Genomic DNA, 13,778 nt, shown 5'->3' with positions numbered 1-13,778 from the left:
TTTTTGCAGCAGTGGCATGCATATTTTATTGCAGAAACAGAATTCCAGATCCAAGACGTCACCGTTAAATCAACATGGCTCCATTGTTCAAAGTTTGCTGAACCTAGAGCTGGTCACAGAAATGTTGCATCTCTGAAGCCAAGCTTCATCTTCGTGTCAAACGAAGCATACACGGCATGCCGCCATGCCAAAAAGTTGGTACTATCTAGTGGAGAAGAAGTTAACGCAACACTAGAATGTTCAGATGGATGATGAAGAGAACATCCTTTTTGTATTGATTCGGATTTTCAGCAGGTCTCTGTGCCACCATTGTTGTCGCGACAGCTTCCGTCGTAGCTGGAGCAAAAGAAATGTAGAGTGGATATCAAACAATCCTAACAACTATTACAAACCGATTTGGAGTACGAAACTCCTTTAAAATTATACAAGCCAATATTACAGTATAATAAAAATAACAAAAAGAATAAAACTAAAGATTTAATAGTGACAAACACTTGTTAATATAGTCGGCTCAGAAATCACCAGGTCCAAGAATGAGAGGGACACGGCCACGAAAGTTCCGTTCCCAAACGGCACCAAGCCCACAGTAACACCACACGGAGACACGACCTCAACGAACCGGATCACTTAGATCACTATCTCACCCAGTCGCATAAGACACCTCAAAGCTCACAATTCTCACAAAGAAGAGTTAAGAGAATTCGGGTATTTCTCGATTTCAGCTATATCCGAAAGAGAGGAGAGAGAGCTCCTATTTATACGGTTGAGAAAACAGGTGAGAAAGGGAAGCCATTGAAGCTTTCCTTAAACCATTATCTTGGTTTAGGAAGGCCTCCATGGAAACCGCCGAAAGAAGAAGGAAAGAGTATCTCGGTGAATGTCAGAGAGAATAGGGAAGAAGAGAGGCAGACGACGCAAGATACAAATGAGGGTTAGGGCAACATTAGGAAATATAAGTACCGGTAGTGGGTCGGGTCATGGGCCGTCTTGTGGGCTGCCGAGTGGGCTTGGGGTTTGGGCTTGAAGTGGCCTACCAATATTTAAGGTCATGGGCCATAGCAGCAACATACTCCACCTTGGACCAGACCTTAAAGGTACTGGGTCCTGGAGTTTTAGTTTGGACCTGGTTACTCATCATAGCCTTAAGGGGGATCTACCCCTGTGTACCTGCAAGAAAAATATTCACGTTAGCCAGGAACTAATTTTAGGATCTTTAAATAATTTACGAATTTCTCCGCAGGAAGACTTTTTGTGCCCATGTCAGCAGGGTTCTCCTCAGTTCTTACCTTTTCCAATTTAATGATCTCCTTACTTACGATATCACGTATAAAATGGAATCTAACATCAATGTGCTTAGTCCTATCATGAAAAACTGGATTTTTGCAAAGTTGAATGGAAGATTGACTGTCGGAAAAAACAGTAAGCCGATTTTTTAGAAAACCAATTTCTTTTACAAGGCCCTCGAGCCAAATAGCTTCTTTGAAAGCTTCGGTAGTAGCAATGTATTCGGCTTCAGTTGTAGAAAGTGCAACAATGTGTTGTAGTTGGGATTTCCAACTAATGCATGATCCACACAAAGTGAAAATGTATGAAGTTGTGGATTTTCTACTATCCTTTTCGGTAGCATAATTTGAATCCACATAACCAATAAGATTAACACAATCAGAAAATTTAGAGAAATTTATACCTATGTTATCGGTACCACGTAGGTACCTTAGGAGCCATTTTAAAGCCTCCCAATGAGGAGGTCCTGGATTAGACATGTACCTGCTCAAACAACTTATTGCATATGCAATATCGGGTCTAGATACATACCATTAGAAACATTATAGACCCAATCACATTAGAGTAAGGAACTTTACTCATTTTGTCCTTTTCGGAAGACGTTTTAGGATATTGATCTTTGGATAATTGAAAATGGGCAGCTAGGGGAACCGATGTAGGTTTTGAATTTTCCATAGAAAATCTTTTCAAAACAGAATGAATGTAGGATTTCTGATTCAAGAGGATGGAAAAACGTTTTCTGTTTCTGTGAATATCCATGCCAAGGATTTTCTTTGCATCTCCAAGATTTTTGATTTCAAAGTTATTGGAAAGGTCCTTTTGCAAAGATTCGATGAGATTTAAGCTAGGACTAGTAATGAGTATGTCATCAACATATAACACAAGAAAGATAGGTACTTCATTCAAAAACTTAAAATAAAGGCACTGGTCATAATCACTCCTTTAAATTTTAATGAAAGCATGAACATATCAAACTTCTTATTCCATTGTCTTGGTGATTGTTTCAAACCGTATAGAGATTTCTTTAACAAGCAAACATGATCAGGTTTGTTTTTCTCAATAAAACCAACAGGTTGTCGCATGTATATGCATTCATCAAGATCACCATGTAAGAAAGCAGTTTTAACATCCATTTGTTTCAACTCCCAATCAAAATGAGCAGCAAGAGCAAGAATAATACGAACAGTAGTATATTTCACAATGGGTCAAAATATTTCATTGTAATCTATCCCTTCTTTTTGAGTGAACCCCTTAGCTACTAATCTAGCTTTAAATTTCAAAGGGTTTTCTTGCTTGATTTTAAAGATCCATTTGCAATCAACTAGGGAGCAATTTTTTGGTTTAGGTACTAGATCCCAAGTGTGGTTGTCTTTTAGAGACTTCATCTCCTCATTCATGGCACTAAGTCATTCTTTTGACTTAAGGGCTTCGTCTACGTTTGAGGGTTCTATGTTTTCAATGTTCAAAGCCACTTGGAAATCATTTAACCTAGTAGGGATCTTTCGTTCTCGCCTATTCCTATCTCGAGCTAGTTGATAGTTCTCTAAGGAGTTTCTTAAGGGATCTTCTTCTAACTTTAAGTTTTGTTCATCATTATTGGTCTCAACTACATTTTCTCCCCCTTCTTGGTTATCCTCCACCTTATTAAAGGTCAAGTTTTCTGGTTCTACTTCAGTTTTTAGGAGGCAAGGCATCTCATATTCATTGAATGTTACATCTCTACTAATGATGACCTTAAAACCTGGTTGGCTTCTAACCCATAACCTATACCCTTTTACCCCATCAGGATAACCAATAAAAACACATTTCAGGGAGCGAGGTTCAAGTTTATCAGTAGTTTGATGAACAAAAGTAGAGCAGCCAAAAGTGCGCAATAAAGAGATATCAGGTTTCTTACCACTCCAAACAGTCTCAGGAGACTTTCCAAGCAAGGGCACAGATGGAGATAGATTTATCAGATATGCAGCAGTTAACACGGCTTCACCCCAAAAAGATTTTTGTAAACCTGAACTAATCAGCAGGCATCTTACTTTTTCAAGTAAAGTTCGGTTCATACGCTCAGCAACACCATTTTGCTGGGGGGTGTAGGGGGTTGTTTTGTGCCTCTTAATACCAAACTTATCACAAAGATTATCAAAATGCTTATTGCAAAACTCAAGGCCGTTATCAGTGCGTAAAGATTTAAGCCTTTTTCCAGTTTGATTTTCAACGAGGGTTTTCCACTTTTCGAACTTTTCAAAAACCTCAGATTTGTGTTTAAGCAAGAAAACGAACACCTTTCTAGAAAAGTTATCAACAATAGACAAAAAATATCGATTCCCACCATGGGTAGGTTCTTTAGAAGGACCCCATACATCAGCATGAACGTAGTCAAGAATGCAAGATGACATAGAAGGGTTCGGGGAAGGGGTAGCAGGAAAATGCACACGATGTTGTTTTCCCATAACACAATCATCACAAAATGGCAGTTTATCAATGTTATCACTCAAGATGCCTTCTTTGTTTAAAAACTCAAGTCCTTTTTGGCTGATATGCCCAAAACGTTTATGCCAAAGAACGGTTTTGTCATGCATGTTTACAGAAGCAGCCAAGGAATCATATATCACAGAGCATAAATATAAATTGCGTCTTTTTTCAGCTTTAAAAACGACAAGGGAGCCTTTCATGATTTTCATAATGCCCTTTCCCCATCTACCCTCTAGCCCCTCATCTTCTAAAGCAGCACAAGAAATAAGATTATGACTAAGTTCAGGAACATATCTAACATGCTTGAGAGTCATTCTATAACCATTATCAAAAACCAAGGAAATGTCACCAATACCTTTAATATCTCAACGTTTTTCGTTTGCCATAGATACAGAGCCAAAATCACCAAGTTTGAGATTTGAGAAAATGCTTTCAAAAGGACTAATATGGAAAGTACAACCAGAGTCAACAAGCCATTCATGCATACTCAAGGGAAGCACGGAATTCACATCAGAAACCACAAAGACTTCAGAAACCACAAAGACTTCTCCAGATTCATCAGTAATATTGTTCACTCGTTCTTTTTCTTCTCCATTGTTATCCCTATTATCACGTCTAGGTTTTCTGCAGTCCTTGATATAGTGACCTTTTATGCCGCAGTTATAACATCTTCTCTCTCTGATTTTATCATCCTTATGTGAATAATCTCTATTTCTGGATTTACTCCTGTTTTTATTCCGACTCTTACTCCTATTGTTGTACCTGTTACTAGAGTTCCTAAATTTAGACCTACCTCTTACAAAGTTCACTTCATGATGATTATTGCTAGGTCTATTTGTTTTAAGATCAATCTCTTTGCTTTTTAAGCCATTAACAATAATATCAAGACTCACACTATCTCTACCATATTTAATCGCAGCTTTCACATCAGCATATGTATCAGGTATAGCATTCAAGAGCACAATAGGAGAATACTCATCAATATTCTTATCACCAGTCAACTTTATATCTTGCACTAATTTAGTGAAATCATCAAGGTTTTCATCAATGGTTCTGGATAAATCGAGTTTGTATTTGAAAAACTTTTCAAGCAAGAATAGTTTACTAGGTAGTGAAACATCAGTGTAAAGATCCTCAAGTTTTTTCCATAAATCTCTTGCTGTGTCTTGTTTACTAACTTTTCTTAAAACATTGTCAGACAGGTTTAGGATTATAGAAGAATACGCAAATTCGTCATTTTCTAGAACCTTTTCTTCAGAAATAGAATCAGAGTACCGACCATCAATGGCCTTAAAAACCTTTTGTTGAATTAAAATACCTTTCATTTGCTGTTGCCAAATTGAAAAATCACCCTTACCATCGAAAGGTTGCAAATTGTATCCGGCCATTTTAAAGAAAAACTTTTCAAAGAACAATTTTTAAGAGAGGTGGGGATTCTCAGAAAACTAGTTGCAGCGGGTTATGAAAAATCACAGCAGAAAATCCCAACAGTTATGAATATCACAGATAAATGTGAGCACACAGAAGATATGTCACAGACACACAGTTCAGATTATAATCTTAAGGTATCAATAAACAAGAATCAACAGTGAGTCACGCACAGGGCACAAATGATATGGTGAGTTCAATGTTTCACAGAGTGTAGTGTTCACTTAGAACAAGCACGCAACAATATATCAACCAGAAACTGAGATATCCACAAACTTAGGAGATTAAGCACAAAGCAGAAATAACAGATATTTCAAAAACAAATCCCACAAGGCAGTGTACGAATAATATTCAGGATATTGCGACAGTTAATATCATGAATAAAATAGAAGCTGAGGCCTCTCCAGCCTGACACCTAGTCCAGATACCCGACGACCTCAAGGGTCCGGCCAGGAGGGTAATCAGGGGGAACAAGCACCTCAGTTAACAGTTCGAGAAATAATATAACAGAAATAAAATGCGGAAGTAAAAGGAGAGATTTCAGCACGTTACCACCACCAGAGTGCCGTCGGATCGGAAGGAGTGGCTCTGATACCACTGTAGAGTGGATATCAAACAATCCTAACAACTATTACAAACCGATTTGGAGTACGAAACTCCTTTAAAATTATACAGGCCAATATTACAGTATAATAAAAATAACAAAAAGAATAAAACTAAAGATTTAACAGTGACAAACACTTGTTAATATAGTCGGCTCAGAAATCACCAGGTCCAAGAATGAGAGGGACACGGCCACTGAAAGTTTCGTTCCCAAACGGCACCAAGCCCATAGTAACACCACACGGAGACACGACCTCAACGAACCGGATCACTTAGATCACTATCTCACCCAGTCGCATAAGACACCTCAAAGCTCACGATTCTCACAAAGAAGAGTTAAGAGGATTCGGGTATTTCTCGATTTCAGCTATATCCGAAAGAGAGGAGAGAGAGCTCCTATTTATACGGTTGAGAAAACAGGTGAGAAAGGGAAGCCATTGAAGCTTTCCTTAAACCATTATCTTGGTTTAGGAAGGCCTCCATGGAAACCGCCGAAAGAAGAAGGAAAGAGTATCTCGGTGAATGTCAGAGAGAATAGGGAAGAAGAGAGGCAGACGGCGCAAGATACAAATGAGGGTTAGGGCAACATTAGGAAATATAAGTACCGGTAGTGGGTCGGGTCATGGGCCGTCTTGTGGGCTGCCGGGTGGGCTTGGGGTTTGGGCTTGAAGTGGCCTACCAATATTTAAGGTCATGGGCCATAGCAGCAACAAGAAATCCACTGAACTATCAGTTACAGATGCCATGTCAAATCTTGCAAAGAAATTCAAACGTGAAGGAAGAAGAAACAAAGAGAAATTCATAGCTGAAGATGTTCTACTCTTGATTGTGAAAAACTATCTCAAGTTACAGACTGAGTTGGATCAATCTGCAATGCAATAATTGACTCAACAGCGACATCAGCAAAATGTTTACAATTGAAGAAAAAAACAGTTAGTCGAAAACGCGACTATTACTATCCAGCTTCAAACCAAACTTAACACCATCTTCTTCACCCTGAAACTCCTGAAGCTCTGCAACAATGGCGTCCTGCATATGTGGATTCTCAACAATATGACCAAATCGTTAGCACGATTTAATGTGAACTAAGTCGAGTTGCCCTTGTTGCTAATACCACCATGTTGGGTTGGACACCAGTGAGGCCACAATCAAAAGTAACGGCGGGCTGCGTACACTTATCACGGCCTCGCCCAAAAGCAAGTCAACAAAAATAATGACAAGTACAAGAGCCCTAAAGGTAATATCAAGATTGGGTTAAATGCAATTTACCCCCTACGATTGAGTAAATAACCCCATGTTAAAAAAAAAGTAGTAAATTACTTTTCGGTGTTTAAAAAAATAAAACAAATCATTCCCCCTATCAATGGTTTAGATATGAAGTAATTTGCTTCATTTTTCAAAAAGCATATAAGCGATTGATTTGTATATCAAATATACACCGTTGATTTAAATCTGAAAAGATATAGACTATCCGATTTGTTTATTATATCTGGATCGTTGATATATATATAAAAATAAGTTCTAATAGTTTATAACTAAGTGTATAACAGTTATTTTATAGTTAAAATTAAAGCAAAATCGCAGCCCACTCCGTGAAGGAAGATAAATTGTTATTTTATTTTAATTATCTGTTTTCTACAACACATATAGTGAAATTGCAATTTGGCCTTTGTTAATATAGCAACACTAGTAATTTTCTAATGCTTTCTCTCCTCAATCAGTAAGTTAATAGAATTTCTTATAGAAGAGTGAAGAAGAATGAAAGTATATTGTCTTGAAAGTAAGCTACATGCTGGCTTAAATACCTTAAGCATTTCAAAAAGAGGTTGCCGGTTGGCACATTTGGACTGCGCTTCTGACACCAATTACGTGACAACGATGCCTGGGTCCAGACTAAGTTGTTTTTCTATAAATTTCCAGTTTATAAAGTGTTGCAGAGTTTAATTTAATATAATATCTATATATTAGGAACAGTGAAGTCTCTGATCAGCAGTATGCTAATCCTAGTTACATTCAAGAAAGGCCAGTTGTACTCGTCGCCGACCCCGGAAACTAACACTTGTACTTAGATGATATACTTAAATATCCATGTATGAGTTGCAAAGTTATACCATTCTTGCATTCTTTTTTTGTCATAAAATCCTGCGATTCTCGTGATAGGTCGAGAATAATAATGTTGTCCTGTGATCAATTGGATTTGACTAGTTAAATTTTAGATAAATTACAGCGGGCTTATTTAAATTTGTTATAATTATGTATTTTATTATTTTTTAAAAATATAAATAATTTTAGAATTAACGGTTATCTAACAAATACACCTCATTACAGTTCGTTGTAGGGATTTATTTGTTAGACAATTATTACTCTCGAATGATATTTGTAATTTTTCATAAAAAGAAAAAGAAAAATATTTATAATTATAATAAATTTTATAGAAGCATATTTTAATTAACACTAAAATTTAAATATTTTTTTGCCTTTCAAAGAGTGATAGTAATTTTCAGAGTAACTAATTGGTTGTAAGAAAACTAATATAGTGAATATATCGATTAGGTTTCTGAATCCACTGAACAATTGGCTGCTTTATGAGATGAACGTGTCTGAAATTAATGAAGATCCTCCGACAGTCGCAAAGGATAATCGACATTGTTTTGTTAATTAGAGGGTGTTTGGCTAACTTTATAAGTTTTTAAAAATATTTTGTAAGATATTAGAGAATATATAAGCTCCAATAAAATATTTAGGTATTTTTTTTAAAGAGCTTATAAGATTTCAAAATAAGATGCTTTGGATATTATAAGCTCTTAAAAAAAAAAGTTAACTTTCTTAACTTATTTTATAAGATATATAAAATTAATATGTTATAAGATAAAAATATTACCATTTATACAATTACAAAATTATTTTTTATAATAAAAGTTTGAAATCACTCGACTATCGTAGGATTGACTAGATAATGGAGTTATGTTGATATTGTTGCGTACATTATAGAGCTTGAAACCATCGAATTCCATGCACATAATTATGGTGGTGGGGCTATCCTAAATTATACACCAATCACACGATAAATTTATTATACATGATATATAATTGGTTCACATTCAAGTAAATTCAATTTGGATTAGAATTTTTCGAGTTATAAATTTACCGATTGAACTATTGACAAATTATTGGATCATAGAAGTACGTAGTGAGCTAGCTCCGGAGCAAAAGAGAGTATAAACAATCAACCAGCTGATGTTTCTTACAAGATTTGCATGTGTAATTAAGACAGATTAACATTCACATTCTAGTACAAAATGAATCATAACATTCTCATCCCACTCCCTCCAACAAACGTTGTGAAAGTCTCCGACAATATTATGCTCAACTCCTATTTCAACTTTATTTATACAGATCCATCAAAAGGCTCTCAATTAATTCATTTCAAAAACAAAATAATATATATCATCAAATCATGACATATATATATATATAACACCTCTCAATAAGGCCTCTCTCCGATGTAATTCCCAGGTGGATCGTAGTTACATATCATGAAAACTCCCCTCCCACCATAACACACCACTCTGGCGCACCCCATTCTCCTCGTATCCTTCCACACAATCTGCGTATAATGCCCGCATTCTTGCCCATATACACACGAATTCGACCAGTAGTTGTACTCCCGCCGCTCCGACACCCACGCTGCCGCAGCCTGAGCAGCCGTCCACCGGTTGCCGCTCCCCCAGAAGATGTTCTCACCATACGGTCCATTCGAATGCTCCAGCTCACAATCGGCCCGTCTCTGGTTCGCATACCAGGCAGCGTATCGGGCTATTTTCGGGTCCCACACCAACGGTGGCAGCTTCAATGCCGCCCGTGCCGCATTTTGCACGGACAAGAATTGTTGCGCATCGGATGGCGGCTTAGCGGCCGCGCCAGTGGTGGTTCGGACAAAGACGAAGACGAGGAAAATGGTGAGGATTAGACCACGACAGGGGTTGATCATTTGCAGGATTAGGTTGGTCATTTATGTTTTTGGACATGGAATTTTACTAAGTAGCTGTCTGAAGTTGCTAGCTAAAGTCGATGTTGCATTGTAATAATATATATAAGAAGAGAGCATAAAGTAGTTGAAATTAAGGAGTTTAAAGTGCCAACAATGGGGTGGCACCCATGTTCGATAATGATTGCCACATCTTGTGGGGGTCAAAATATTCAGCCGGGGAAAACTACTCTTGATTTTATATATATATATAATTATGATAATTTATTTGATTTTTTAATGTTGAATTGATATTGTTAATTTAAATGGACTTGAGACTGATGAAGTTTCATTTTTTTTATATACAATATAGTATTTGATTTGGACAAAGATAGCGTGGATCTAGAACAAACAATTATAGATTATTAGCTAATTAAGCCAAAATTATGCTTTTGTAAATTATGGATGTAGTTCACTAATAAATGGGAAGATAATCTTAATTACTAGGGTATTAAATCGGTCTGCACGGAGACTAATAATTAATCAATTAGCTACCTAATCATCTTTTTAAAAAAATGAATTAATTTTAAATTCAAATAAAATACAAATTTTACGGCATAAATTATCTCTAAATATATTCGTTATTTCTTCACAAATTGTCCCTAAGTCTACTAGGCTCGAAACTGTAATTCTCGCTTTTAATTTATGATTGTCGTTGGTCGAGAAAATTTTTGTATATAATTGGGTTCACATACAAAAAAAAAATTATAAATAAATCGATGACATATATATAAACACAATGAAACCTTATATCATTACGCCAACCCTTGTAATAGTTGATCATGTAAATTTTGACATCGTTTAATCTTGTTGTACAGTTATGGATTTCCTTGTACGGAGATGTAATTATTTATTTATTATATAATTAAAACTCTGAAGGGATTTTTATTCGACTTCTAATTAATAATTAATAGTATTTATGGGAAGCAAATCTTTGGACTGGACAAATATTTGGCGGTAATAAATAGGGCAGCAACTTGGCCATGTGAGGCGCTACAGTACAAATTAATACATGAAGATGTCATAACACACATATATATATATAATATATATATATATATATATATTCGTATTAATTGACATCATATCGTATGAGCCCATCAAACCGGGAAAGGAAAGGGAAAGAACATCATATGAGTTTTGTTTACGAATTTATTACCAAAAACTTGTAATTCACATGAAATTTGTGTACCTCTCTCTCTCACACACACAGACAGACAGAGACATCGTTGAAGACTGAGAGCTTTGTAATGTCCTAATTTTAACGGGGTATTCCTCGTAACCTTACTGCTAACTCTACCAACCTGAATTTCCTAACCTCTTATTACTGCTAATATTATATATGTTTAACAATTTAATTGCTGGAAAATCCTTTGATTAATACTCGAGCCCGATAGTTATCTCTCTGCTGGAAAATTGGATGTAGTTCATACGAATTTGTATTCATTGATCAAATAAAACTAATTAAAAAGCAAGTATGATACGTTTGTTACATGATTGGTCATTTTCTTTAAATTATACAACAATCATATCGCAAGTGTGTTGCAATCACCATATAATTGATTCAAATTGGATCAAATTCGTTTTAGTGTAAAATTTTCCTTGTCAATTATATTTAAGGCAACCGAGATCCTCGGTGTTAACTTTAGTAAAGTAACTAGAACAAATGTTCCTCAGGTCGAGAAACCTTGCAAACTATCGCCTAAATTAGCGGAACATGATGTTCACCTGCTCTCTGGAGACAAACATATTCTGCAACTAGACAAACCTTAAAATATGTTAAACTGCTTATGAGTGCTTTATTCTATACTGTTTTTGAAGAAAATTCAGTTGTCGTACTAATTTTTGAATTTTTTAATATTTATTTTATTTCTTTAATAAAAATTGGTTATAATAATAATTTTGTTATTTTTTATTTATTTATTTAAATACCCCTTAAACTAACAGATACATCAATTTTTAGTACATTTTATATTTTAAAATTATTATCCCATAATTGATAATCAGTTCATCAATTAAAAAAAAAGTTATTTATAATTTTTAAATTATTTTTGCACGCACATTGATTGTGTCCCGTACTGATAATCAATACTAAACAAATCGATAAAGTTATTTATCCCATATGAATTAATTATCCATAGAATTTTATGTGGATATATATATATATATATATATATATATGTGTGTGTGTGTGTGTTTGTGTGTGTGTGTTAATATTTTTTATGGCTTAATTTGCATTGCCATTGTTGAAGTGAATGTTGAAACCAAGGGTTAGTTAAATTATTTAAGGGGAACCCGACCGAATGCAACTCCGAGACAATGTTTTAAAACTCAAAACAGTTGATTGAATTGAAAAATTAATCGTGTCTGGTCGAGGGCTATAGATTCAAATATTGGGTAAATTGTGATAGAATCAATGATGTCATAATTATGTCATAATAAAAATTATTAAATATAAATAATTTCTTAAAGTTAATGTAGGACTAAAGAAACATAAAATCAAACTTCGTTAGTAAATCAGTAGATTAAAATTTTTAGGTCAAGAACAAAAATAGAATAATTTCGTAAATAGCAAAAATAACAAACTATTTATCATTATTACACTTTAATTTTGATAAATAGTTAGCATCCCTCGTTCTTGAAATAATATGAAAATCTTATTTTATTAATTATGATTTAACCAGCAACTTAGGTAATCAAATAATTATTATAATATGGCTAATGGTTTGTCGGAATTTTTCTCAATTTTTATTTGAAATGTAATGGATTCAATTTCAAATTATATCAATTTATTAAAATTTTAGAAAACTTCATGAATTGATCGGTTCACTTAATTCGGGATTGGGTCAATTGAGTCATTGAATCAACCAACAGCTCAAAAGGTTTTCTAAAAACGATTTTGAGACTAGTACGAAATTATGGGTTGCATCGGACCGTTTTACAGGAGTAAGTGATCAGTTCCAATCAGCCAGCCGGAGCAGGATTTTGAATCGTTGCTTTTCGACTTTTATAAATAGATCTTCCTATTCACTTCATTTTCAAGTCATTCCATAGCATTCTTAAGCAATAACAGTATTTTGCAAGTACAGTTTTAGTAAGAGAGTTTCAAAATATTTTTGCTTCGTTGTTCTCAAAGTTTGTAGTGCTACCACTTTGTGATTACAAGTCTTATTTTAGAAGACAAATTGCCATTTCTATTAGCACCAGAGTGGGGCAATAATTGTTTTAAAGGTAAAGAGTCTAACTCTTACTTGATATGTCCACAACAAAATCTAGAGAATATACATCATGTCTGACTTAAAAAAATATTAAGGTTATTTGTACCTTTGGGCTAATTCTACTATCTGCATTCACTAAAAGAGAATTTACTATTGATTATAATTTTATTGACTATAGACTAAAATCGTGATAAATAATTATTATTAATCATAATTAAACAAAAACTTAGATTACGAATTATAGTTGGGTCAGATTGACCCAGACTTGATTAAAAATCTACAAAGTACTGTCATGTTTTATAGTTATAATTCGATGGGACTATAATATACATTCGACGGGACTAAAATGTCTAATAGATATAGTAGATGCATATGAAGAGATAATATTCAACAAAAAGTCAAACGGGAGTCAAAACATTTCAATATAAGGGCAAGATGAATGTATGAATTAGTTTTGGGCGAATCATATCAATTATAGAGTAAATATATCATACTTGTTATGTGATTGGTTATTTTTCTTAAACTGTACACCAATCACACGATAAGTACATTACACTTGTCATATGATTGATTCAAATTAACCGAATCGAATCTAGAATAGAATTTCCCAAAACTGAAGTTGCTTGAGCCAAAAGGTCCACCGCTTTATTGGGATCCCGATAGCAAGATTGAAAATGTACCAACCGAAACTTAATGAATGTCATCTGGCAATCGTAAAGAAAATTCACTAAAATTTGATTGGATTTAGTTGG

General features: G+C 34.8%; 1 protein-coding gene across 1 annotated transcript; it reads right to left on the bottom strand.

The window, feature by feature from the left end:
• On the bottom strand, nt 8,973-9,985 carry LOC105155666 (pathogenesis-related protein PR-1-like). Its single transcript, XM_011071583.2, has one exon. It carries the CDS (start codon nt 9,791-9,793, stop codon nt 9,266-9,268), a length of 528 nt encoding a protein of 175 aa, XP_011069885.1. The 5' UTR covers nt 9,794-9,985; the 3' UTR covers nt 8,973-9,265.

Source organism: Sesamum indicum, linkage group LG2 (assembly GCF_000512975.1).
Source record: "Sesamum indicum cultivar Zhongzhi No. 13 linkage group LG2, S_indicum_v1.0, whole genome shotgun sequence".
Classification (NCBI taxonomy): Eukaryota; Viridiplantae; Streptophyta; class Magnoliopsida; order Lamiales; family Pedaliaceae; genus Sesamum; species Sesamum indicum.
This window is presented reverse-complemented; position numbering and strand designations above follow the sequence as displayed.